The sequence below is a fragment of the Carassius carassius genome, chromosome 49, assembly GCF_963082965.1.
Source record: "Carassius carassius chromosome 49, fCarCar2.1, whole genome shotgun sequence".
Lineage (NCBI taxonomy): Eukaryota > Metazoa > Chordata > Actinopteri > Cypriniformes > Cyprinidae > Carassius > Carassius carassius.
This window is the reverse complement of record NC_081803.1, coordinates 7,382,189-7,410,169: the sequence shown is the minus strand read 5'-3', so window position 1 is coordinate 7,410,169 and position 27,981 is coordinate 7,382,189. Positions and strand designations below refer to the sequence as shown.

Below are 27,981 nucleotides of genomic sequence, written 5' to 3'. Positions count from 1 at the left end.
ATTAAACATGAAGGAAACTAAACAAAACAATAGTTTGCAGAGGCTCATTACATAAAACAAAGACTTGAAAAGACAAACACTTAAAAAGAGGACACGAAAAGGTGGTCGTGATGATCTTCTTGTCATCTTTTGGTACCTGTTAAAGGTTGTAGGCCTCTCTCAGGTGTGTTTATATCCCAAAGAATAAAGCGTTAAAGGGATCGTTCACACAAAAATTTTAATTGGATGTTTATCTGCTTACCCCCAGGGCATCCAAGATGTAGGTGACTGTTTCTTCAGTAGAACACAAACTAAGACTTTTTAACTCACCGTTGCAGTCTATCAGTCTTATAATGAAGGTAGATGGGAATCACGGCTAAAACATACAATAAAAAAATAAAATAAAATAAAAAAAACACAAACAAAACCAAATTAAACCCTGCAGCTCTTGATGATACATTGATGTGTAAAGACACAAAACAATTGGTCTATGCAAGAAACCGAACCGTATTTATATCGTTTTTTTCACCTCTTATTCATGCAATGTCCAAACTGTCAGAACTCGGGTAGAAAGCAGACTTGTGAGGCGTCGTCTTGCTTTACAGCAGATCGCATACTTATAAGTGCATTACCACCACCTATATCTCTCAAGTGGACCATTGATACTATCTACAATTTCAGTTAGGAGTGTCAATGGTCCATTTGAGAGAAAGGTGGCGGTAATGTACTTTGAAGTCTGCGATACACCATAAAGCAAGACGGCAACGACGCCTCGCACGGCTGCTTGAGAACACACACAGGAGGACGTGCTCAGGAGAGTTCTAACGGTTCAGGAATTACGTAAATCAGAAGTAAAAAAAACATAATTGTTCCGTTTTTTTACACAGACCAATCATTTTGTCTCTTTACACATCAATGTATTGCCACAAACCGCAGGGTTTAATTTGGTTTTATTTGCATAGGTTTTTTTTTTTTATTGTATGTTTTAGCCGTGATTCCCATTTACCTCCATTATAAGACAGATAGACTGCAAAGGTTTAAGTTAAAAATATCCGTTTGTATTATACTGAAGAAACAAAGTCGCCTACATCTTGGATGCCCTGGGGATAAGCAGATAAACATCAAATTTTCATTTTTTGGTTAACTATCCCTTTAACTTAACCAAGGCGTTTTTTTTCTTTGCTGAGTGTCTACATGACTACATCGCTGATTGAGCGCTCACCTCTTCTCAAGCAAACGAAGAGGCAGCGATCATATAAAATCAGCAGTTGTTTTTTTTCTTTTGTTAATAATAAAGCCATATATTACATTAAAACACTGAATTGTCTTTGGATGAGAGTTACTTTTAAATACAATAATGATAACATGCAGGTTTACCCTCGCCAAGTCTTGTTTTAAGATGTGCACCATGAAAAGTATTGCGCAAGAAATACAGACCCTGAACTGCTTGCAGCGTAAAAAAAAAAAAAAAAAGATTGGAAAATACATGTGTGAGCAACAGTCTCAATGCATGCACACAGAACTCTTGCTATAGTTATTAGCATGGCACATGACCTCAAATGTGTAACGCACAGGAAGTTGGAGTCTTTGCGCGGCGAAAATCTCCAGTCGCCAGATTATTATGCAACAATAATGGTACAGAAAACAAAAGGTTTGAAAAGACCATTTGGTAAACAGTTCTTGCAAATCATGTCCTTAATTCTCAAAACGCACACTACAGTAAAAGCTATCAAAAACTAACATTGCCTTGCTTCAGGAAAATGCAAAGATGAGGCTTCAGCCAACCATATGCGTGGAAAATGATCCACTCTAGAGAATAACAGGCATCTAGAAGAGCGCACAGCTCAGCTATAGAAATACTAGCGCTGAAGATACTTATAACAAGTTTGCTGATGCAAACTATTAGGTAAATTATTTACATGAATTGAATTCTAACATGTTCAACTTGTGGGCTACAACGGTTTCGTAGAAATGGAAAATAAAGGCAATAGAAAAACATTTGGTTTCACAAATTTCATATGCGTTACTTTAGCAGAGATGAGACGCAAGATGTAAGGCATGCATGCACGCACATTTTCTGAGATGTTTAACGTCCACCTCATCCAATCACATTTAACGCACACATCATAGAATTCATTTGACTGCTGAAGCAGGATAGCAAAAAAAAAAAAAAAGTCAGCATAAATTAAATAAAACCACTGTGGTATTTGCAAAACGTTGAAAGGTCTAAAAGTGTGCAAAATTACTGTAGAGGCATGTACAAGTTTGACTGACTACAAAATTGATGGAAAAAGTAAACAAAAAAAAATGCAGACAAACGCTTCTCCCACCATCTTGCGAAACGTCAGGGATAGTTTTTGATTTTTCACCTTTCCGATTACAAATTGGCGTAGTTTGAGTTAAGAACAGGAAAAAGAAAACGAATGAAACAAAAGTAAACATGACATTTGGTTGAGGGAACACTTGAAAATGTACATGTACATATACATGTGTCAACACTTGTAATTAATGCACTCATCTTAGCTATAATTGGCATTATGAAGGTATTTTTCCACATATTGTTTCAATACCAAAATGTTTTTTTTTTTTTTGTTTTGCATCAACAATCATCATACTCGCTTTGGGTATTATTCACAAATAAGCATTCTATATAATTATGCTGGGTCAAGAAATATTTTGCCAAGCGCACAAACAATGATAAAGAAATTCTGCAGAGCAAGACTTGGATGTTTAAAAAAAAAAATGAAACAAAATGTCAGAAAGAAGTCTAATTTATAAACGTAAATTTACAAAATTGTTTTTTTTTTTTTAACTACTGAATCTAAGATGACCTTACACCACCCCAATGCTATGTCTATATATATATTCTGTATTTTATATACACTTGTAATATTCATCATGCACATATTCATTCATCTCAATTTTCCCACCATTACAGATCTTACATTTCTTATCATCTAGATCAGTAAATAAATAAGAACCATGGTTTGTTTTTCACTACGTCCTCTTCATGGTATTGTGCGAATCTCCCCAAAACGGTCCTGGAGAGTTTTGCATGTAGGGGGCATCACCTCACCAAAAAGAGAGAAAATAAGAGGAAAACAGAGGGAGAGACAGACAAGAAATAAGAGTGAGACAGTAAGGAAAGGATGAGGGAGAGCGCTAGGTAGCTGCTGGGTTACTACGCCTGTGCGTTGGTGCCATTCTTGTCGGGGGAATTGGCTGCGTTGATGGAGTTGGCAGTGCCGTCTGGCTGCATGCTGTCCTTGCGCGGAGGCATTCGCTCGTTTATCCGGTCCAGTCCGCGTGCTTCCTCGAAGCTTTGGATCTTGTGTTGAGGGTTGAAGCCTTGGATGGCTGGAAGTATGAAAGCAGAACATTAGTTCACGCTAATGGTTATAAAGTGACATACAGCAATGACAAAGTTAGGTTGGTTTTATTTAGGTGTTATTGGTATCCTCGTGCAGCTTTTTATTATACTTTTTATTATACAGTCACATTGATATCTAAATCAAAGCACAGAAAAGTTGGAGCTTAATTAATAAATAAAAAAGCAATAAATTTTTCCCCCAAATCAAGCAGCCCTATATCCCAAAATTTAACTTTTCCAGCAGTTACTAAATGTAGCATGACTACAGAAGGCTGTTCTTCCCCAAAGAGCAGTCAAAAAGGTTGCTGAAATAAAGCTAAATTTACCAGTCAGCCAATCAACCAGCTGCGACGAGAAAAAGAGAAGCTGAAGGAGTACAGTAAAGCTTTGACTAGTTTAGATAATATTAACCAGTAACGCTGATTTACCCACGTCAAGCCTGATATTAAAGGCAAAAACAGGCCTAGATCTCAGTTTATTTGTGTGCTTTTTGGTCAGGAAGTGAAACTGATAAAAACAAAGATTCAGTCTCATGCTGTGGTCTGCTCACACCCCAGCCTCTGGCTTCCCTTCTTTAAACAGCTGTGCGCTTGAGACTTTGTGAAACAGCCCTTTCTCAACAGCCGAATCTACCAGTTTATCAAGTGTTACAAGAAATTGTTAACCCAAAAATGAAAATAATTTTGTTATTCACACACTCCTGTCGTTTCAGACCTGTACAACTTGCTTTCTCATGTGGAACACAAAAGTTATTTTGAAGAACTATTTTTGTCCATATAATGGAAGTCAATGGAGACCAAAACTTTTTCTCATTGTAACCCCCCCCCCCCCCCCCCATATTGTAAATGTTTTGCGAATACTATTGCAGGGGTTGAATTTTTATCCGTTTAGTGGTGCAGAAATCACACACTTTGCACTTTTTAATGCAAACTGAACAAAGAAACAAATCTCTCAACGTGCAAATCAAACAAAACTGCTAGTTTAAATGTAACAAGCAGGTGAACTACATACAGTACACACACACAAAATATTAAAGGACTTCGAGCGACTACAAAAGAGACGAGATGCACAGGAAGGACAGACAGTTATTCCAAGGGGCAGGGTGACAGACAGACAACACTGAGAAGGTTTCACAGATGTCTTGCATACCTCGTGCTTCCTCTGCTTCTACGGTGGCTGTGTAAGCATGAGTAGTAGTGCCATGCCCAAAACGAACGGGGAAAGAAAGTGAGTCAAGTTATCAATGCAATCACAAGTCCATTCAAACCAATTATTCATCTTCCCCTCCCAACACCAGCCCGAATGCTTCACATGCCAGACAGGAAGAAAACTGAGAGGTTAGTTCAACTGCTTCATCCAGAACATAAACAGATTTCAAGACTTGTTTTTTCCTGGCCAGGTTTGTTTTTGAGAAACTGGGCTTTTAAATCTGAGATGCAAGGCTTTCTGAACTACTCTCGACATGGATCTAGTCTATTTATAAAGTTGAAGGTATACAATAGCCAAAAAAGGAGAGGGTTTTTCTGTCAAAAACGCCAAGCAATGAACTGTGAATGCATGATGGCAGTTTATTTGTGGCCTTCACAGGAAGATGAGAGGCAAAACCGCTTTAAGCGATGTGTCACTTTATTTCTATTTTCAGCTACTGAAGAATCCTTTTATTTACATCCCCTCCCCCAGTGCAACACCAACACATTACAATCATTAGACCATGTTGTAGTTCATTGTGCCTTGACATATGACCTATAGAGCTGGGCTTTCCAAAAACGTTTAATGCCACAGATCTCCAAGTATTAACATTTACTTGGAAGTGCAGTTCCCACTAATATTTTTTAAAGTCTCTTTTGCTCAAGATAGTAAACAGTAAAATTGCTAAATATTTTCACAACCTAAATGAATATATTTTAAAATGTAATTTATTCCTGTGATGTAAAGCTGAATTTACACCACCATTACTCTTAATCATTACTCAGTCTTCAGTGTCACACGATCTATCAGAAATTTTTCTAAAATGCTTATTTGCTGCTCAAGAAAAAACTGTATATTTCTGTAATTACCATATTTTTTTCAGGATTCTTTGAATACAAAGCTCAAAAGAATATCATATATTTGAAAGATTTTTTGTTTGAAACAATGTAAAATTCACCACAAACCTTTGAACTGCATTAAAGATTTAAACAATAAATGTATGAAAAACAGTGTACATTTTTTTTTAATGGTATAATGCAATATTTGGAATATTTTAAATCATTTTTGTGAAACCCTAGCCAAACTCAAACCGTTTTGGAGTTCTCATTTGTAGGGGTTTTCAAACAGGGATCCAGAGCGCCCAGAGCATGCTTTAAAAAACCAAGCCCATACACATTTAGTGGTTTTGTCAGAACAGTGGTCTAGGAGTGGCCTAGGAGTTTAATACTCAGAAACATTTGGCTATTGTGCCCATATGAGCAACAAGAGTTAAAGCCCATAATTTTCTGCCCTCTTTATATTGTTCCTTACAAATAAAAAAGTATTTTGCAAATGCAAAAACCGTCTGGCTGGCTTTGCCTTGGCTCAAGTCAAAAAAGTCAACCCTAAAGTCTGTAGGATACTATAGATCTGACTTGAAAACCTTAAATCTGAACACTAAAAATAAAAGCACAGTTTTGATGTATCTTTCTTTTTAACACAATGCATCTCAGTTTTTTCAACAAACATTGTTAGAGACACCAAAACTAAGGTGCAGTCACATTTAATGTTGCTTGGAGAAATTTCGCAGGCGGAATCCAGTTTTAATTTTTAAATAGGAATCCACAAGATTAGAAATTTCATGTGAGATGGGAAAAAAACGTTCCCCAAGCAGATCAACAGAAAGCTGCTTGGTTTAAAAGTGACTTCTGTGCAGTACTTCAAACATTGCTACACTTCTGACAACAGAACATGGGCCTTTTATTGCTGAAGTTGCACTAATGTGACTGTACCTTTAGGGTTAGAGATCTGTTCAAATCCCCAACCCCTAGTATGTGTATTCTGAATCATACTGAATTTAAATTCACCAACTTTCATCAAAAACAAACCTGACCATGTTAATGTGGTTGTTAGTATGAGGGCAACAGGATGCAGCAGGCTGATGAGTTTTTACAGTGAAGGCAGGGAGAAGAGGCATATTATACCCAAGGCTCTGGTTAAATTAGGTCATATTGCGTCATAAGCTCACAGGAGCCCCTCTCACTGTGAAAGCATCACCCACAGCAGCTCCTTGGCACTTGCGATGATCTCAGTGGTGCTTTTCAGGAAATCTGAAGCGTGTTGACTGAAATCCCCTTCATTATCAAACCCTTGTAAAATCTCTCCCCTCTTTAAACAATAACACTTTCAATCGAGTCGATGATGGGTGTGCTGCACCGTGAGAGAGGCAGAGCTGTGGGACGAGGCGGGATAGAAACAGAGCGAGAGAGAGAGAGAGCGCGCAAGAGAGAGAGAGAGAGAGAGAGAGAGAGAGAGAGAGAGAGAGAGAGAGAGAGAGAGAGAGAGAGAAGGTAACAGTGGCAGGGGGTCGTGGAGAGCAGGTATCAGCCCCCTCACTACCGCAGACACAGCTCAGTGAAGCTGGGAGCGATACTTACCGCTCTGTAGGGTCTGTCTGCCACCTGACAGCACACCCAGAGGCAACGTCCCAGTGGGGGTCAAGCCCTTTAACTGCAACACACTCTCGTTCTCCTCTCTGAAAACACACCCACACATACAAAATCAGAAAGGTCAAATTATCTGATATTTTAAGAGACTTATTGACCTTATATTCTTCAAAATAAATATATAATATACATATGTATACATTAAAAGCACTACATGAATGAGATAGATAGATGGATAGATCTATCTACCTTAAATGTTTTATTTAAATTGTTTAAACCTCTCTTTTATTGTCTTCTGATACTACTTGCATCAAGTACTGTTGCCTATGCTTTTACAGAATAGGTGCACATCTCTGAAGTGCAGAACAGAGTGTGTGTGTGTGAGAGAGAAATCCTTGGCTAGAGGGATTTGTATGTTGTGTGTGTGTATACTCACCTAAGAACAGAGAAAACTCTGGCCATCTTGCCAATGGCACGAATCTTATTTCGGATCACCTCCTTGCGGACTGCCGGGGTGCCACCTGCCACAAACATGCACAAATTATGAGGGACACAGCAAAAGAAAAACAAGAGTAAGGGGATTGTTAGGGTCTAGTTTTATTGGTGGGAATCATTTTGCTGTATTTCTGTCAACTTGAAACCTTGTACATATTATGAACTACTTTTATCCAGAATAAAAGAAAAAAAATCAACACTATTATCCACACACTAGTCCTATCTGATGGCAAGAGTCATACATACTCCAGATCAAATGAGCCATTTCATCCTGAACTCCCATAAGGAATAAATAAACCCCGTTTCAAAACTTCAAGGCTCACAGACACAGAGAGGAAGTGTGTCAGGCCAAGTTAAAATTATGCATAATTCAGAAAAGGACAAATCAAACGGGCATCAAGAACAGTAAATGGGACACTATTCCTTCCTGACAGCTCCTCAGAAGTGGGGTGGAGGCGTTCAGAACGGGTTCATCTGGTTTCATTACAGCAGAAGAGGCTTCACTGTACTTCACGGCTCTTGCGTTAAGAACAGTAATTCTTTTTAAATTACTGAAGTGACTGAATGGAAATACAGGTTGTCTCAGCTCAGGTAAGCTGCTAAGGGCAATGCATGTTTGGCTAGAAGGCAATACATTTAATTCACTGACAAATGATAACAAAAAGAACGTAATTTGAATCAAGTATAACACAAGTACTGTTTATGCACATCATTTCTCTGAAGTGTTATATATATCCATAAAACAGATTGAACAATACTGCAGGAAGCCCATTTGAATCACACAATTAATGCCGAGTTTGTATTAAAAGCAAATTGCACACAAGAATATTGTGTCCTAAATAGAAATACTGGGTAATTCGCTGAGGACTAATACACACTAATCAGAGAACTATTATTTGATGAGTAGAGGGGCATGCTTGTTTATATTTAACAGAGTTGAAATCCATATTGAGGAGACAAAAGAAAGGAGACATTTAAGTGATGAGGTTAACGAAGCACAATATTGTACATTTTAATAAGTAAAAGTTCCTGAATACGAAGTAAAAAAAAAAAAAAAAAACACTACATTGCAATTTATTTTTTTGTGAAATACACTACCATTCAAAATTGAATAGATATTCAGAAAGAATGCTTTAAATTGATCATAATAAATGCTGCTCTTTTGATCTTTTCTATTCAACAAAAAATCCGGAAAAATAACGCATCATGGTTTTCATAAAACCAGCAAAATTGTTTTTGACATTAATAATAAGAAACATTTATTGAGCAGCAAATCATCATATTAGAATGATTCAAATAGATTAACAGTTATTGAATAATTTCACAATATTACTGAATGTATTTACATTTTTCTCCAAATAAACAACCTTGGTGAACATAAGAGACTTATTTCAAAACATCTTACAGACCCCAAAATTTTGAACGGTAGTGTATCTTTCTGCGAATACCCCCAACATCAGACCACAGTAGGGCTCAACTTAACTGAATTTATATGGGGGTTAAAAAAAAATGCTACAATGCAGCAAAACCTCCAAACAAAGACCCATCCATAAGAGGAAGCTCAAGAAGTTCAGAAAAACAGCTTTTTGTGTTCTTACCTTCACATGTATCATCTCCCTCTGACATGAGCTCATCATCAGAGCAGATGTTTAACACGTTGACTAGCATCTCGGTTACTGAGAGCACAAGAGAGAAGACCAACTTTAACATACGCTTTTTGAAAAACCATACTTCTACTATTAATTACATGCTTATGTTTTAAAACTGTATCCATTACATGCTTCATAGTGTTCGGCATAATAATATGGTCATTATGTACAGTTAATGAAGATTATTCCATTCCCATTTGCTCTTTACCTTTCTCCCCGACGAAGGGCAGTGACCACGTGAACACGTCCATGAAGTTGGGCAGCCAGTACGGGTGAGGAGAGCAATTGAACTGCCGGATGTTCATGACGTTGTTCTCGTATTTCAACACAGCAGCTTGAAGGGTTAAAAAAAAAAAAAAAAGTCAAAAAGCCTGTTCTGATTTTGAGAGTAATCGAATCTGAACAAAAAAAATTAATATGTATATCCTGACTTCATGATTTTCTATTATATGTATTATGATATTTGCATAAATTGCATAATGACAAAAATTAAACAGCTCAGCACAATGGCACTGGCTCAAAACTGTCTTGAGAGCTCTTACCTTTATTGTTATACACATCTAAGTAGTTTGGTGCAGAGAAGATTGTGATTAAAGAGGGGAAGCCTGTCGTCTGACTTTTTCTGTACATTCGATACCTAAGCGGGTCAGTGAAATTGGGGAAATTGTCAGTAAGAGTTAATATAAAAGAGCTATTTACATTCATTTCAGAGCAGTCTGGTTTATGAGTGTGGTGTGCAGTGTACTCACCCTGCATCTTGGGCTTCATGTGCTCTTATAACTGACAACAAGTTGTTATTCATCAGAAAGTCACATACTGCAGGGTAACTGTTAGAGACGGAGAGAGGAGTAATTAGCGATTCCAGCAGTCCATCAGTCAAAACGGCATGACTAACATTGAGAGGTGTGACTGAACAGGGACTGAGTAGGCAGCTATCAAACAAATGTGCATGTGGGCAGACCGTCAGCTGGAGTACCTGTAGAAATAGGAACATCCTCTCACACTGTTGTGACAAAAGTGCTCCGAGCTCTTTTCACTGCCGTAGTCCTCGCCAGGGTCAGACCACAGCAGGTCGCACATCGGCCCTAAAGCTGGCGGCTCTTTAAACCTGTCTAACTGTAACACAACAGTGCAAAACAAACAATTAGAACTATATAAGAAAAAAAAAAGAAAAAAATGCATTTCTGTTCTCCAGCCAGCACCATCTTATCGGTCACAGCAACAAAACAAATTCAATCTGTTCGCATCTGCTTAAAAAGTTCAAACCAGTGAAAGATTTTTAAATGACATTAAGTGATTACTGAAAGCACTGAGCAAACCATCATCTTATCCAAGCACATATTAATAAGGAAATAACTAAATACAATCATTTTATGGTCTGAAAACAAATAGACTTTAAAAGCGTTGTAACCAAATGTGCTTACACATCTCTAATACTTTTTAAAAAGACATGTTAAACTATTACTATATTTTTATTATTATATTTTACTATGATACCTCCTCTTTTCTAGTTTGTACTTGACCTTTCAATGAATTTGAAACTAGCTCGATGGACTCTTCATGAACTGGTAACGAAGTTAAAGGAACACTCCACTATTTTTGAAAATAGACTAATTTCCAACTCCCCTTAAGTTAAACGGTTGAGTTTTACCGTTTTTGAATCCATTCAGTCAACAAATCACAGTTTGTTTCGTCATCGTCATGTTTCGAGGCGTGGAAATGTCGCCACAATAACAGACTGTGTGTAAAACTCTTGGAAACATTTTAAAGATTCTGTGCCGTGAACTTTAAATATTTCACATACATTTGAAAATACAGTGTTTAGTTGATATTGATAAGCATTCGTTGTCACAGTTGTAAACACTATAGGCTTTCTTCTTTCGTGGGGGGGTTTGGCCTCATTGTATCTTTGTTTCTAGGCAGAACGTTAAAGAACGCGACACGCGTCTCACGGAAATCCTGTAGAATTCAACCAACCCGATGACGACTTCGACACTCCTAAAGTGTTTCCACTTTTGTGTGCCATATGCATCAGACGTTCAGCCAACGGTCTGTGGGCGTGACATCTGAGGCTGAGACTACAACATGTACGAAGACCGATGGAAAATGAAAAGTTATGATTTTCTAGGCTGATATGGCTAGGAACTATACTCTCATTCCAGCGTAATAATCAAGGAACTTTGCTGTCGTACCGTGGATGCAGCAGGCGCAGTGATATTACGCAGGGCCTGAAAATGGTCCCCAGCTAGTTTGTGTAGTTGCAGCAGCAAAAGCAGAGTTGTAAACGATGTAACTACAGAAGAGTCAAGTTTTAAATATAAAAAAATATCAGAACTCTTTGGTCACTTTTGAGCAAGATGCTAACAGTCTTATCAGATTCAATGACCTATGCTAAGCTACAACTAAAGTGCTACCGCCAGAACCGTAGATCAGCTGAATGGATTCAGAAATGGTAATACTCAACTGTATACTCAATTTTCAAAAATAGTGGAGTGTTCCTTTAAAACTAACCACATCTGTACTGACATTATTCCAGCTTGCCTAGCTACTTATTTAGGTTTCTGATGTCATTGGGCCCTGTATCCTATCAATAATGAATAAGAGTCTTTCTGTAGGATTTGTTCCAGAATATTTAAAGAATGCTACTGTTGAAAAAAAAAAAAAAAAAAAACATCTAACCTTGATGTGACAGTTCTCTTGAATTTTAGGCCAATTTCTAATTTACCTTTTATTTCTAAAATCATTGAGAAGGTAGTTTCTGTTCAATTATTACATTTTTTTTTCGAGTCGAATGGGGTCTTTGAATCTTTTCTGTCTGGAAGGGAACATCACAGTACAGAATCAGCTCTTTAAGTGTGTCAAATTATATTTTATCATCAGTTGATTCTGGGACCTATACAACACTTCTGCTGTTGTATTTGAGTGAGACCTTTGATATGGTCAATTGTGATATTCTTATTTCTCATCTTGATCACTGCGTGGGTATTAAAGGTCATGCACTTAACTGGTTCAAATCCTATTTGAACAATATAACTTTTCGGTTTATATAAATGGATGTCTATCCTCCAGAGCACGTATGACCTGTGGGGTTCCCCAAGGATCTATTCTTGCCCTCATTTTGTTTTCTTTATAAATGGAATATAATTTTATAAAATTCAATTTTTAGGAAACATTTTTATGCAGACAACACTCAAATATGTGTGCCCATCAAGCATAATGACAATGCTGGACTGTATTCTTTAATTGCCTGTTTGTCAGAAATGAAGACCAGGATGTCCAAAGATTTCTTAAACTTAAACGAGAGTAAGACTTAATTGTGTTTGGACCTTTAGCTGTCTCTAGCAGCTTAAATCAAGTGTTGGGCAAAAACTGTCAGTTTTTTGTCTTTGACTGTTATTAAATAAGTAGTTAAATGCAGATCAAATCAGGTTTTTTTTTCTTCAGATGAGAATACTGGCCAAAGTTAAAAACTTTTTAACCCATGCTGAGTTCGAGAGAGTAATACATGTATTTATATTTTCTCTAGACTACTGCAATTCAATCTATATAGGTCAATCCAAATAGTCCAAAATGCAGCTGCTAGACTTCTTACTGGCACAAATAAATATGAGCACTTTACCCCCGTCTTACTCTCTGCATTGGTTACCACTAAAGATTTTTAAGTCTTAAATGCACTGGGACATTCTTATTTATCTGAAATTGTGACTGTTAACATATATGCTAGATGTTTAAGGTAATCAAATCAGAAACTGCTGAAGGTTCCCAGGTCACAATTAAAAAGAAAGGGAGACTGAGCTTTGTTTTTGTATGCTGTTTTGTTGTTTTGATTGGTGTTTTTTTATTTTGGTTTTACAATTTTTGTACAGCACAATGGTCAGTGACTGTTTTTCTAAATAGCTATATAAATAATACTAAGCTAAACTAACTAGTAATATCCCCAAATAATTACATCTTACATTTATACAATTCTTTTTTTAATAATAATTACAAATAGATAAATTTTAGTTTAGCATGATTATTCTACATTTTATATAATAATAATTATTATAGTGAAATTAGTATAGTACATAGCAATATTGTAAAAAAATAATGTAACCATTTCATAATTACATTTAAATATTATTATTATTGCTATTAATTATATATATATATATATATATTATAATAACAATAAGTAAATAAATATAATTAAATGGTTGACTCAAAAGAAGGCAACCATGCGGACCACATATTTTGTTGTAATTATATAATAAACTGTTTTAAACATAACTAAAAAGTGTCTTGTTTTTATTGCCATTAATATAAATCATATTTATTAACTATATAATTTATTACACTTAAAATAGCTCTTTTATTATTATAATTATTAATAATATTAACACCAGTGATTTAAAAGGAGATCAGTTTAAAGATGTAAATTCTCAGAGAGGTTTTCAGCATGTTGACATCTTGTTGTGACTTAGTGGTACAACTCCCTCTGAGAAGTTGCAGGTCTAAATTTATCCCTTTTAAAAAAGTCATTACAATAGCGAAACAAATTCAACACCTTCCAATATTGTCCTGCCATGAATGTCGCACACAAAATGCAACAGCACAAGACTTTACTTACTTTCCGGATGTCATCGAGGCAGGTGATCTCGGGGGACAGGCCTCCGTGAACGCACAGGAACTGCTGGTTGAGCAGAGCGGCTAGGGGAAGGCAGTCAAAGGCATCCATGCAGGCATCATACACGCGCTCTGAGTACTTAATCTTGCCTGTGATGAGAGAACCACAATAAAAAACACCATTGTATTTGCAAACAGGCACAAGCAGAGTGAATGAGCTTTTCAAGCCAAGGCTGTAACAATGTCCATATGACATATACTGTAGCAGTAATGCTGGGTGGGTGAGGGCAGACCGAGGCTTGCCAACTTTCTGAGGCTGGAGGAATAGATGGAGGAGGAAGAGGATGTTTGCATGCCTTGTTCGGTGATGTTGCAGCAGACCCGCATGCTAATTGGGATGAACTGAGGAAACCAGCATGGCGGGAGGCTGATTAAAGGAGGCTGAGGCCAGAGACAGGTTACATGTTAAACAATACTTCCATTAAATCCTGACATTTTAGAACAGGCCAGCCGTGCAGCATATTGTAAACAGCAGCACTGACAGATAAGAAACAGGCTGCCTCGTGATGAGCAAAGAACTACACTGCAATAAGCTAGCAAGAGGAGAAGTAGCACATCGTTATCAAAGGATCTTTGATTATAGCTGGACATCGAAGCAGCCAGCCTCGAACCTCAGATCCATTTGTTCATTGTTGAACTAAGTTACTTGGACTGCATATATATATATATATATATATATATATATATATATATATATATATATATATATATATTTAATCATAGTAAAATGTTACATTGCAACAATGAGGGCTGAGAAAACTAAATTACTTAGTAACAGCTGGAAGCACAGTTATATTAGCCAAAATATTTCATATACGCATAAGTCGACGAGGAATTTATATAACTGCATGAATGATGGGTGTCACAATTTTGTACAGATTCTGTGTGGGTCTGTTGATGATCAGCAGCTGGTGGAAAGCATGCAGCCATTCGATATGAGGGTTTCAGTTAGCTGTCAGAATTTATCATGACTGGGCTGATGTAAATCTGGGGAGTGAAGAGCCCTGACGAGTGCTGAGGGACGTGATTGAGCTCTGTGCCTGCGGCCCGTCATCCAATACTCCCATGACATGATCTCTCTCTCTCTCGGGATGCCACAATGGTAATAGGGAAAAAAAATTGGCATGGCAGACTTGAATGATAGAATGTGGCTAAATCTAATTTGATTCTCTTGATAACGTTTATGCACACATTCCGAGTTTCTAAAGAGCAGAGCTTACATTCTTGTTTAAAGGTGAAGTACTCTGTGAGATGCCGACACTCGTGGTTGCCTCTGAGGAGGAAGAGGGTGGTCGGATGGTTAATCTTCAAGGCCCACAGATAGAGCACACACTGCAGATGTAAACAGAAAGAGCATGTAACAAAAACAAGAAAACAAATAGCACTTCGGTCTTTGTGTATGTGTGTATTCATATTGTTCATTTAGTGCCCTTGATTCAACTATGAAAACGTGATGAATGACAGTGTACTAAATTATAACATATGCATCACAATGCATTTCACATTGTAAAAGGTAGCTGCAGTTACCCAGCCTTAAACATCATTATGGACCATGTGTTAAAGAGACTAATTTCCATGTGGCTATGAAAAAAATCTGTTCAGTCAAACCTAAACAAACACAATATTGCTGAACACAATCATTAGTGCTCTGATTCAGCTCAAACTAATATGCTGGAAGGCCACGACACAGCAGGTTCAGTGTTTAAGAGGATTATACCTCCATTACTCTGATATTTTATTAAAGGAATAGATCGCTGAAAAATGAAAATCATTGCATCATAACAGCACACTAGAATATACGATATGCAGTTTTTCTTTATGCATGGAAGATTTAAAGACTGATTTCATCTGCCACTGAGGTGGATCTAAAAAAAAGCACACTATGAGCAATGTAATATAATTTATTTTTCAGGATTTTTTTGAAAAATATAAAGTTTAACGAACAGCATTTATTTGCATTTATCAAATAAATTGATTAAATGTTAATGCATTTATAAAATATAAATCATTTTAAACGTCTTCACTCACTGTCATTGTTTCCACAAAAATATGAATGTGCTCGTGTTTGACGCTTCTAATCGTTGAGTGATTTGTACTGTCCTGCAGATGGCGCTGCGAGCTCGTACAGCGCTCTCAGGATCATTCGGTCCACGTTTATTTTAGCAGTTTATTCAGGAAATAGCTTAAGGCCATTTTCCCGATTTCAATCATCATGCAGTAACAAACCCCCCCCATGTGATTTATGCCAATCACATGGGTCATCCCTCAGAGGGCAGAAAATATGGAAATCCGTATAAGGAAAAATCTCATCCCTGTATATATATATTAAAACAATAGTTATTTTAAATGTTTATAACATTTCACAACATTTTTTTGGTCAAATAAATGCTGTCTGAGCATAAGAGACTCTTAAAAACATTACAAATCTTACTGACCCCAAACCTTTAGACGGTAGTGTAGCTTTTTTAGTAAAGCTAGCATCCCACTGCGAACAGAACCTTAGCCTACCAGAGGCAGATAAGAACTTCAGAAACTAAAGCTGATGTACAATCCAAACATGATGAACCACAAACACATCTGAGCAGACAGAAAACACTTTGCTGTGCTAAGCAAGACTATGATTTCAATCTTTTCACATCCACTTCTGATATCATCTCTCAACCCCTAGCTCTGAAGCTGTAACTAAAGTGCCTAAAGTTAAAGTTGCTTTAATTAATATTCGCTTCAAATCTTAACCCGTCAGTCACTCTGCGTGCTCCATTAGCTCATCTCCACTATCCCAATAAACACCCTCGAGGCTTTACAGGTCGCACATGGTTAGATAATCCACAGTGCACCACTGCGTAACAGTGGACAGGATTTCTGTGTTAATCTTCAGAATACACAATTCATTTTCCATCCTCTCAGGAAGGATAGCCTGCGTTTAGGTTAGAGCTATCTTTAAAGAGGCCCAGCAGCCGTGGCCATTTCATCAAGCCCTGCACTGAGAGAAACACTGAAAATGAAGCATTCTCCACACAGCTCTGGGTGTCAGGGTGGGGCAAAGTCTGGTGCTGTAACCTATGTAAGTGTTTGATGACTGCAGCGTCCCAGTCAGAGGGCATTAGCAGGTGGTGCGGCGGATGACTGAAGTTCAGTCCTTTGTGGTCTGTGATGTCCAGGGAGGGAGTAGAAACTAAGCGTGGACTTTGTTGTGAAACACATATGCTTTCTTTCTATGCGTCTCAGGTGGCCAGTGGCCCCGGACCATCAGCTGTGTTTGATGGTATCGAGCAGCGGTGTGTCCGCTCTCTAACGCCGCTCCTTTTAACCATGACATTTCTCCCGTCCCTGATCTTTGCAACTGAAGCGCGGCGCAGGGGTGGAAGCTTTTTGAGGACTTGCGCTTGCTAGCCCATTCAGAGTGACAACAGACATCAAGGCCAACGATATAAAAGACGCCAGCTGATAAACCGGACTAGAAGTTTTCTTTAGCAATTTACACAGAGCTTGGATGTTGAGAAGCGCATTCTCTTGCCTGCAGGATGGCGGGATCAATAATCCTTTAATGCCATCTGCTTCATCATTGTGGCTGCTTCACAGTGACGATACAGTGTTACAGACAAAGGTCACGTTACAGACATCATCACAATGCATGCTGGTTCAAGAGAGGCTGTTTAAATGGCACAGCCACATGGCATCCTCTGAGGGCCAAGTTGTATTAAATGTGAACATCTCAAGTGGCAAAATTTCAGTGCATCACTATGGCATGCTGTCATGAAAATACGTTTTTTCCCACTAGTTAATAAAAATCAAATACAATTGTGCATATCTTGATGTTTTTCCCATGTACAATGTTTTGCTCCATAGACATCTATTGTAAGTGCATTACTGTACACAAGGTTTTTGTGAACTGAGGAGAAAGCTGACATTATTTTCTATGTTAATCAACAGCAAGCTACTGATACTGCTGATCTTATTATGTAATGAAGTACAGAGAGCTTAATATGCATTGAATCTATAGTATTCCTTTCATTATATTTGTTTAGGCATTAAAGAAAGCAACAGTTGTTTACCACTTAACCCCATTTTACATAACTTGTAAATGTGAACATTACAATTACACTCACCTCAATACTGAAATAGCCTCGGTCCACATAGTCTCCCAAAAATAGATAGCGTGTATTGTGCGGGGAACCCCCCACCTCGAAGAGCTTCATCAGGTCAAAAAACTGCCCATGGACATCTCCGCACACTGTAGGTGGAGACAAACACATTAAGAAAACCACTTGAAGATGAAGCGACAAAAACAATGTGACGTCATTGTGGCCAAAAAAACACACAAAAAAACAGAGAATGCTGCGGAAAAAAAAGAAATATCAGACATTGTGTACACACAAGAAGGTCAAGGATATATTTTATGAGCTTAAGATGGAGGCAAAGAATGGGTGCAGAAATCTTAGGATTTGAGCAACAGGGGACGCACAAATATTAAAACCACCAAAACGGAAGTGCACAAATACTAGGCCCACTCAAATCGGCTGAGTGAACAGATCAATAGTGGTTGCCACAAACAGGATGTGGCCAAACCAACCCCATTTCCGCTTAAACCTCCACAAGGTAAAAGGTTGTAGGCAGAAACACCATCTCAATTATTCATGCCACAGTTTCTTCGGTTTTCTCTTGCAAGCCAATTATCATGCACAGTGTGTGTTATGAAAAACATGAGTGAGTGCAAAGGGGGGTTGCGGGAGGAAAGATGTAGATAGACATGCCCATTTATATCCACACACCTGTTTGTGTGTTTGCCCGAATGTATGGTGAGTGCTGGGGGTTTCCTGTGGCCTCCACTGGGGAATTAAAGTGTGGGGGCGTGTGTGAGAGAGTCTAGGATACAACCGTTTCTCTGACCTTTACGGAGCTATCACATTAGGGTTTGCTGTGGAAGACTAGCTCCAGTGCTTCCCTCACATAGACTTTACTTGGGTGGGCTGCCCAGGTATATTAACGGCCGCCCAAGTATATACTGAATGGAGAAACATTTTTGCTTTTATTATTTTTATCCGGCCAAAATAATGAAACCATCTGCGATCGATCGACAAGAGGAAAATTTCCCCTCTCCCTCGTTTTGTTTCATAACTGCTCGTACTATGTGCATGAGAACTTTTTTATTCCCGCTGACGTCCCCACGTTCGCTGCACTGCAGAGACACAGCGGATATTACACAGACAAAGACAAGGCTCGACAGTGCGTGCGCGTCAGTCGCTAATAAAAATAGATGTGCACGAACTGTAAAATGTAAGGCGGAGCTGTTGTGCTTTCAACAGTCTCGTGCAACAACGCATCAGACTGCTTCAAAGTGATTTTCAATCAATGAATAGCACACATTTATGCCAAGCTATTGCTTATGAACTTGAGTTGATGAACTATGACAATGTCTACTTCATGAACTTTATATAACGTTTTAGACTGTTGTAAGAATGCATATTTTCTCTCTCATCTGAAGGATTAGACCGCAATAGTACAGTCGTGGCCAAAAGTTTTGAGAATTACATAAATATTGGAAATTGGAAAAGTTGCTGCTTAGGTTTTTATAATAGCAATTTGCATATACTCCAGAATGTTATGAAGAGTGATCAGATGAATTGCATAGTCCTTCTTTGCCATAAAAATTAACTTAATCCCCAAAAAAACCTTTCCACTGCATTTCATTGCTGTCATTAAAGGACCTGCTGAGATCATTTCAGTAATCGTCTTGTAAACTCAGGTGAGAATGTTTACGAGCACAAGGCTGGAGATCATTATGTCAGGCTGATTGGGTTAGAATGGCAGACTTGACATGTTAAAAGGAGGGTGATGCTTGAAATCATTGTTCTTCCATTGTTAACCATGGTGATCTGCAAAGAAACGCGTGCAGCCATCATTGCGTTGCATAAAAATGGCTTCCCAGGCAAGGATATTGTGGCTACTAAGATTGCACCTAAATCAACAATTTATAGGATCATCAAGAACTTCAAGGAAAGAGGTTCTTGTAAAGAAGGCTTCAGGGCGTCCAAGAAAGTCCAGCAAGCGCCAGGATCGTCTCCTAAAGAGGATTCAGCTGCGGGATCGGAGTGCCACCAGTGCAGAGCTTGCTCAGGAATGGCAGCAGGCAGGTGTGAGCGCATCTGCACGCACAGTGAGGCGAAGACCTTTGGAAGATGGCCTGGTGTCAAGAAGGGCAGCAAAGAAGCCACTTCTCTCCAAAAAAAACATCAGGGACAGATTGATCTTCTGCAGAAAGTATAGTGAATGGACTGCTGAGGACTGGGGCAAAGTCATATTCTCCGATGAAGCCCCTTTCCGATTGTTTGGGGCATCTGGAAAAAGGCTTGTCCGGAGAAAAGGTAAGCGCGATCATCAGTCCTGTGTCATGCCAACAGTAAAGCATCCTGACACCATTCATGTGTGGGGTTGCTTCTCATCCAAGGGAGTGGGCTCACTCACAATTCTGCCCAAAAACACAGCCATGAATAAAGAATGGTACCAAAACACCCTCCAACAGCAACTTCTTCCAACAATCCAACAGTTTGGTGAAGAGCAATGCATTTTCCAGCACGATGGAGCACCGTGCCATAAGGCAAAAGTGATAACTAAGTGGCTCGGGGACCAGAATGTTAAAATTTTGGTTCCATGGCCTGGAAACTCCCCAGATCTTAATCCCATTGAGAACTTGTGGTCAATCCTCAAGAGGCGGGTGGACAAACAAAAACCCACTAATTCTGACAAACTCCAAAAAGTGATTATGAAAGAATGGGTTGCTATCAGTCAGGATTTGGCCCAGATGTTGATTGAGAGCATGCCCAGTCGAATTGCAGAGGTCCTGAAAAAGAAGGGCCAACACTGCAAATACTGACTCTTTGCATAAATGTCATGTAATTGTATATTTCAGTACATCACAGAAACAACTGAAACAAAGATTTAAAAGCAGTTTAGCAGCAAACTTTTTGAAAACGAATATTTATGTAATTCTCAAAACTTTTGGCCACGACTGTAGAAACATTTCAATATAAAAGTCCCAGTGTTTTTATTTTATTTTTTTTAATGGAGGATTGTTTATAATAAATTTTTTTTTCTTCTTTTTTTCTGGGCATTATTGATATTTTGGTTACACAATTAATTGTATTAAATTTAATTTCCATTTCATTGGCTGGAATGCTTCCCCACAGGAAGAAAAGACTAAGAACAATATTTGACATTTTTCAATATATAGATTGTACTAGTAAAATCTGTGTCCCATTCAATGAGAGAGACTCCATTTAAATGCTGTAATTTTGCATAATTTACCATGAATATAATAATGCATAATATTAGATTGTAAGTAATTGTAACAGTAGCCTATGTAATTACAATTAATTTCAGTAAATTAAAATATTTTAAAAAATGACACATTATTTGTTATTTGTCACATGTAGTAGACCATTTGTTTGCCATAGGTAATCCACTGCAGGTATATTTCATACCTGTGGGAAGCACTGAGCTTCATATGAAAAGAACCACACACTTCTCGCTGACTTAAGGACTGTGTCAAGGTCAGTACTAAAACCAAAGATTAAGTATGATATCAGAGATGCCCGATCAAATAACCACAAAACCTAGAGGGTACTTTTATAGGTCTTAGATAACGTTCTCCATGAGAGGAACTAAATCGCTGTAAACTAACAAACTAACTCCTGTTTATGAGAAAGCATGTGTGGCGAGTACCATCGCCATTGGGCATCGTGTTTTTCTGTTATCCTTCGGCATTAGGTGTAGCAAAGATCCTTGTGAGAACCACATCCTGGATGTAGAAGCTGGTTGTGAATCACGGCAGGTCTATAGTGTAACACAGCGAGTCATCAAGTGTGCAACAGCCTACCTGTGATGGGGGCCTCAACTTCCAGCATGCATTTCTCATTGCGAAGGATGTTGGCACCGTCGTTGATGATGCATAGTGCTGCGTCTTCCTCCAGGCGGCCCTCTTTCACCAGGTGGCTCTTCAAAAGCTCCACCTTGGGCTTGCCATCCTCGTACAGCTCTTTCAAGGTGAGCCGCGTCGTGGGAGGGTATGGCACTGCTGTGGGAAAGACGAGAAAGGAGGACTAAAGTTTTAGTCTTGTTAGTCACAGGGAATCCTGCAGGCAGACATTTTATTACATTAGAGAAATAATATGTACATCCAAGACGATATTATACAGGCTTGTAAGCCATTTTGACAGTACAAATGGATTAAAGCTTTGTGCCAGAGCAATTCAGACCACATATTGATTTGGAACTACCCGATAGAGCATCGCAACAAATATCTAAATTTAAAGCAGCATGTTTTCAGCGACGACTATGCAATCGATATAAGTGTGGTGTGGTCTCAGAGTCTATCACAGCATCTGTTGACCGAGGTGTCCCCAAGTTAAGGAAGCGCAGCTCCTCCACAATTTCAAAGACAGATGGTGTGTGCTAAAAGTGCAGAACCAAAAGGCAGAAAAATTTGTTACGGTGTTACTCAAAATAAAAATCTCAGCCCAAGAGGTTCTTATCATGCCACTCTCAGGCTTCCATCAAAAGTAACTCAAAGCTTGTTTGTGAAACTAGATAACATTTATAGAACCTGAAACCGGCTCAATTATTAAATTATCTGTTAGAAAAATATGAGTTTAGAACATTCTTCGTGCTTGCCAGTGCAAAAATCTCTGAAATGAAACTAGAGTGTTTTAGGTGGCTGCCATGGCATGCTACAGTTGCTAAGGTGTTCTGAACAGTTGCTAAATGCTTGCTAAAAAGAACCCACTCCCAAGTCTCTTTTTAGCCCTTTTTTATTTTTGTAGGTCACCATGACCATTTTCATCTGTTCTATTGTCCAACAGCCATAAATCATACGAAAAGCCACACAATTTGAAGTCATATCATGTCACTTTTGTCCATAGCACAAACAGTGAGTGATGACTGTGCTAATCTTTAATACTAAGCACCACAAAGCTTAAATTAAATCGAATAAATTCTTAAAATGTTTTCCCCTAAACAATGTCGGTGCAAACCCTAACCTTAAACTCAGTCTACTGTGAGTTCATGACTTTCTGAACCTTTCTTGACAGGTGTGAATGAGTTGACGAATGAAGTCGGCCGGTTTACGTTAACGTCTTTGCCTGAATACAGGCAAATTAAATTGATGTGTGAAACTTAATGGTTGCAAGATGACAAGTTATTACACAATTCATGACGACAACTGAAAACATACAGTTCGCTAGTTACGAGGCTGCCTGAAAAATGCAATGTCAAAGCTTATTGCCAGTAACTAAAAGCGAAACATATGCATGGTAATAACAGTTGCCGTTATTGGTCAGGAATTGGGACTCTCCCACAAAGCTATGTGGGTTATCAGAACACACATGGCCACAGCTGGTCCCATCCCTTCCCCCAACCAACACGCACAGAGCTTGTTAAGAATACACGAAGCCCTGGCCGTCATGGAGAAGACAGCTTAAATAAACCCTCAACAACCTGGGGGCTGGGTTTTAACGTTCAGACACAGTGATCGCTGAGGTGGACACCATGCAACCAAATGCCTGCTAGAATCGCTCTGCAACCCCCTGAGCCTCGAGCTATTTTCAGTTGCAGGAATTCCACTACATTTAAACCAGTTTAAGAGGGGTTAGGAAGTTACATCCTGAAGTCAGGGTGGGGTAGAAGGCCAGCTGCTGGCATCGATATGAAATCCTCTCCGCCAGGGTCACAGGCCAGGTTGGCACGGCTCGCTCTCCAGAAGAATTTGGGTCTGGACAACGGCCATGGCTTTCAGTGCTGGGGCCACAGGCATGATAGACCACAATTCTTTAAGCTCGAATGACTAGGAACCTTCCAGGGACTCTAATAGTGGAATTAGGAGCAAAGAATCAGTTTGGGTTTACAAAATCAACAGCTTTTGGATGATTTTGGGGTCTGTTCAGGCAGAAACCATCAGAGGGTGTTGTTCTTGTTGTATGCCAGTATGAGGAAGAGAAAGACGACGAATCTTTCATACCTGACAGAATAAAGGAAGGACACCTGCTCATTTGCCTATTTTAACTAAAGCTGTAACAGGGCTATTATCTGGCTGGAGGGTTGAGTTCACCCTTCTGCGGCGATGGCAGAGAAAATGTGTAACCTCTCAGTGTGGCACATTTGCATGTAAAAATGAGGCCCCTCAGGGCAGGAGTGGGATTTTACTATCAAAGTGCCAAAAAATACGTATTTACCCAGCAGTGAGGCGACTGTACTACACTCGTGGTGTACACAACCCTCGATGATGTCAAAACCCAACCCAATGAAGGCCCAGTTAAAAGGAGATCGGTTTACGAGAATAAAAATACACCCACTTGCTCACTGCATAGCTGTCCAGCCATTAAAAGTCTAAATGCCCTCAAAGATACATCTGAAACAAAACCAAGTTGATTTTTGTATTCTTACAAGGATAGTTTATTTAAAAATTTAAATCATCATTTACTAGCCCACATGTCATTTTAAAATCCATAAGACTTACTGTGAAATGCAAAAGAGCATTTCCATACAGTAGGAGTCAATGGGGTCCGATTTGGTGGTTCTGGACCCCACTGACATTTATTGTATGGACAAAACAGCTGAAATATTTTTCAAAATATCTTTTTCTGCAGAAGTTGTCGAGTAACTTTTTGGTTGAACTATCCCTTTAAGAGACTTCTGGACCAGACCGCATGTATATTAATAAGGAAGCTAGAAAAGGCGTAACTTCCTGTGTTTGGCCTGATCTGTGGTTTTATCGCATTAACTGTTTTCCTTTTTTCTTTTTTATGGGGGGGTGGGGGGTGTTAAGAGAACATTTTATTTGTCACATGGACTTTGGGGTTCTCAGCAAGGATGATTTTGGCTGGTAAGAGCGATCCTAGAATGCAAAGCCATGGTGAAAGGGTGAGAGATGGGGCTCAAGGTCTGTTAAACATGCATGAGGACAGAATAATTACACAAGCAGGGTGACGCTGACCCTGACAGCTCTAGTTTCTTATCAGTAAATAAGCCAAAAAGTCAAAACCTCAAATTCAGATGCAGCCTGACAGGGGTACAAAACTTTATAGCATCAGCTGCATAACTCACTTATTTCTAGACGATGTGCATTTGACGGTGATATGATTTCAGGGTGGGCATTCAGGGTGATGTTGATGTTACCCCTTCCCAAAAAAAAGAAAAAAAAAGAAATGCCACTGATAGCAACCCAGCTTGAATTGCTCTTTCATGCTAACCTTTCAAGCTTTCAACTGACTGTTAACCCACCTTTAAATGCACAACACAAAACCGCCAGACTGTCTGCCATTATCAGCAGGGGAAAGTGAGAAAAGAGTTGCGTGGCAATGTCTAACAACTAATCAAAGCTTTTAAAGGCCCTTAACCTCATCTTTCCTCCGCCTCCGTCGCATTGTTCCAAGCTTGGTTCGGCTGATGAGCGAGTGCATAGTAGAAAAGTGCTGCTGCAATCCTTGATTCCCCACGCTCCGTGCTTTAACTGTGGGAGGACTTATCAAGAAGCGGCCTTGGTGAGAACCTCAACTCCCACTCAGCACTTCAATCACACGAGTTCATTCTCGCAGAGCTAATAGTCCTTTTAAACACAAGCTATAGTCAGTTTATCTTCAAACAAAATGCTTTCTGGACAAAACAAGAGGCTGACATGCTCTAAACAAGCGTATATATATATATATATATATATATATATATATATATATATATATATATATTAACACTTGAGTCTTTCATCAGCCAGGAAATATGCGAAGACAGAATTATCACAGGGGTGGTAGAGGACTACTGGCGCACGACTCTGATTGGTCACTGGGTAGTAGCGCTTTCAAGGTGCTAACAATCTACAATTACCACTTGCATCAGACAATATTCCCTCTCCACTGTCCTGATTCTCTGTATAATTGCCTCTTATGTGGTGAAGTTGGCATCACTGATTCTGATACTTCCGTTTAATACTGCGAAGCTGCTTTGAACAATCTCTTTTGTAGAAAGCGCTATTATAAATAAAGGTGATTTGATGGACTATAATTCTCCAGTTCAAACCTCGCTCAACGGGGATGACTGTCCATTGTGGCTTACAAAACAAATCCCACAAAAAAACATTTTTTCAGACAGCCTGCGATTGCACATACGTGTGGTGTAAAATCCAGGTGTTGGAGTGCTTAAACTGAAAAGAGGCATTCAGTGAAACCTGGAACCAATTTGGAGCTGAAATGCTCCTGTTCCTGCGGGAAAAAATAAAAACAGGGATTCTAGACAGAAAGAGAGTTCGGCTCATTTTAATGAGGAGGTTTTTTTTTCTGTAGCGATTTAGGATCGCTGAATGGTCTGACTTGAAAATGGAGATGCAAATCATTATGGATCCAGAACTAGACAACTACTAAAGAGCCCAGTGCTTTCAGCTCATTACAGGGACTGTCTAATTAAGCCCGATCAGCCAAAACACAGCGAGCTGACAGCAGCACATAAGGGACTGAGAGGAAAGAACACTATATATGTCAGCGGACACACTAATTTTAATCCAAAACAAGTCAAAGTTCCCCGGGTGCCTCTATACCCATGAAGCAGCAGACCTAATGGTCCAATTAGTTGTAGTACTGCGTCTCACCTCTTTGACATGAGAAACTCCCACGAGCCCTTGATAAGTTGATGCTTAAATGCATCACCTATTAAGGGTCAATCCTATTTTTGTGTCTAAAGTAGGATTATAAGTATGAGGTTGATTGGGATCACATTGATAACTTCAGTTAGTTTAGTTCTACCTCAGACAAAAGAGCAAAGCTGAAGTGGCAGTTCTCAATTGATTGTTCCCTAAACCATAAAGAAGGATGGAAGCAAAAGGGTGAAAAAAAACAGATGTACTACAGTTGATGTGAATGATGTTATTAGAGTCACTGCTGTGCACTGATGATAAATGTAAACCTATGGACTTAATCTTCTAAAGTTAATCGACTAAATTAACACACACACAGAAAAATGCATACATTTTCTATTATAAAATATTAATGCAAAATTTAAAATAACTATGAAATTCACCATTATATGTCTCATATATATATATATATATATATATATATATATATATATATATAATGTATATGCGTGTGTGTGTGTGTGTGTACACATTTATTACTATAGGAGTATATTTTACTGCAAGACTATATATATATATATATATATATATATATATATATATATATATATATATATATATATATATATATATATATATATACACACACACACACACACACACATATACACACACACGCATATACATTATATATATATATACATTATATATATATATATATATATATATATATATATATATATATATATATATATATTACAAAAAACACCTGTAATGCAAAATCAAATACCTGACCGTTTTAACAGTTTCAGTTTCATGAATCCCCAGGGCTTTTCATATTCAGACCACTTTGAGGATCATGCATCCCCACTTATATCCCTATAATGATCTAATTCACTAATGAGAGCTTTGCTTCTACGTAATGTTTGCACACTAGAGCTTAAAACTTCATTGATCTCATTTAATACATGCCAATTCATCCCCATGCAGCCTGAGTCAACCTGTCAAATAAGCCACTAACATGAGTGTCATTATACTTTTTAAGCTATCCTAAAGTCAGTCAACACTACTTATATTTATAATCACACATAAACTGAATGTCACTAGTCAGCTTCCAGCGCGGGTTAGCTAACGTTAACACACAACCAGGCGAACTGGATAAAATCGTACGGTTTCACATAGAAAACGTACCTTTGACGAGCCGTTCGGTGGTGGATTGTTTATTCTGCTCCTTCCCCGACATTCTTCAGTGTCTCTCGGTGGAATAATTGTAATTCCTCCTTGTAGCTGAACCCAGCTAGTCGCGTTAGCCCGCTAGCTCGGCTAAGCTACTGACGTTTCAGTTCGCGAGGAAGAAAAGTCCTGAGCGGGGAAACGGAGTCAGAGCGCTCGTCCGGGTCGGTTCGTTGATATGTACGCTCAAACGGTGGGGGAAAGGGGAAGGGGGAGCCCACTGTAACGGCAGAGTTTTATTTTCTGCCGTGTCTGTCCTTCGGGTTTGCTCACACAGGCGACCCAGCTGCTGTCAATTTCTCTGTGAGGGAGTAGCGATGTCCGACTCGTAAACGAATCGTTCACTTGAGTCGAATCTTTTCA

The 27,981-nt window shown here is 38.7% G+C and overlaps 1 protein-coding gene across 2 annotated transcripts; it reads right to left on the bottom strand.

The window, feature by feature from the left end:
• Window positions 1–899: 899 nt before the first annotated feature.
• Window positions 900–27,981, bottom strand: ppp3ccb (protein phosphatase 3, catalytic subunit, gamma isozyme, b). 2 transcript variants are annotated; one of them, XM_059544457.1, is made up of 14 exons: window positions 27,577–27,960; window positions 21,649–21,846; window positions 17,882–18,006; window positions 14,993–15,104; window positions 13,717–13,862; window positions 10,084–10,223; window positions 9,857–9,934; window positions 9,650–9,744; window positions 9,316–9,441; window positions 9,057–9,134; window positions 7,400–7,484; window positions 6,955–7,052; window positions 4,499–4,525; window positions 902–3,336 (listed from the first exon to the last, which is right to left on the bottom strand). In XM_059544457.1, exons 1-14 carry the CDS (start codon window positions 27,626–27,628, stop codon window positions 3,161–3,163), a joined length of 1,536 nt encoding a protein of 511 aa, XP_059400440.1. In that variant the 5' UTR covers window positions 27,629–27,960; the 3' UTR covers window positions 902–3,160. The 2 variants fall into 2 exon arrangements, with proteins under 2 accessions (XP_059400441.1, XP_059400440.1); XM_059544458.1 differs by lacking the exon at window positions 4,499–4,525 and having other exon boundaries at window positions 900–3,336; window positions 27,577–27,981.

Bases quoted from the DNA above. Each gene is read 5' to 3' on its own strand.
- ppp3ccb (XM_059544457.1), bottom strand. From the start codon at position 27,628: ATGTCGGGGAAGGAGCAGAATAAACAATCCACCACCGAACGGCTCGTC. The intron at 18,007-21,648 runs GTAGGCTGTTGC...CTCCACCTACAG, and splicing joins AGTTGAGGCCCCCATCACAG to TGTGCGGAGATGTCCATGGG. The intron at 3,337-4,498 runs GTATGCAAGACA...TCATACTTCCAG, and splicing joins AGAAGCAGAGGAAGCACGAG to CCATCCAAGGCTTCAACCCT.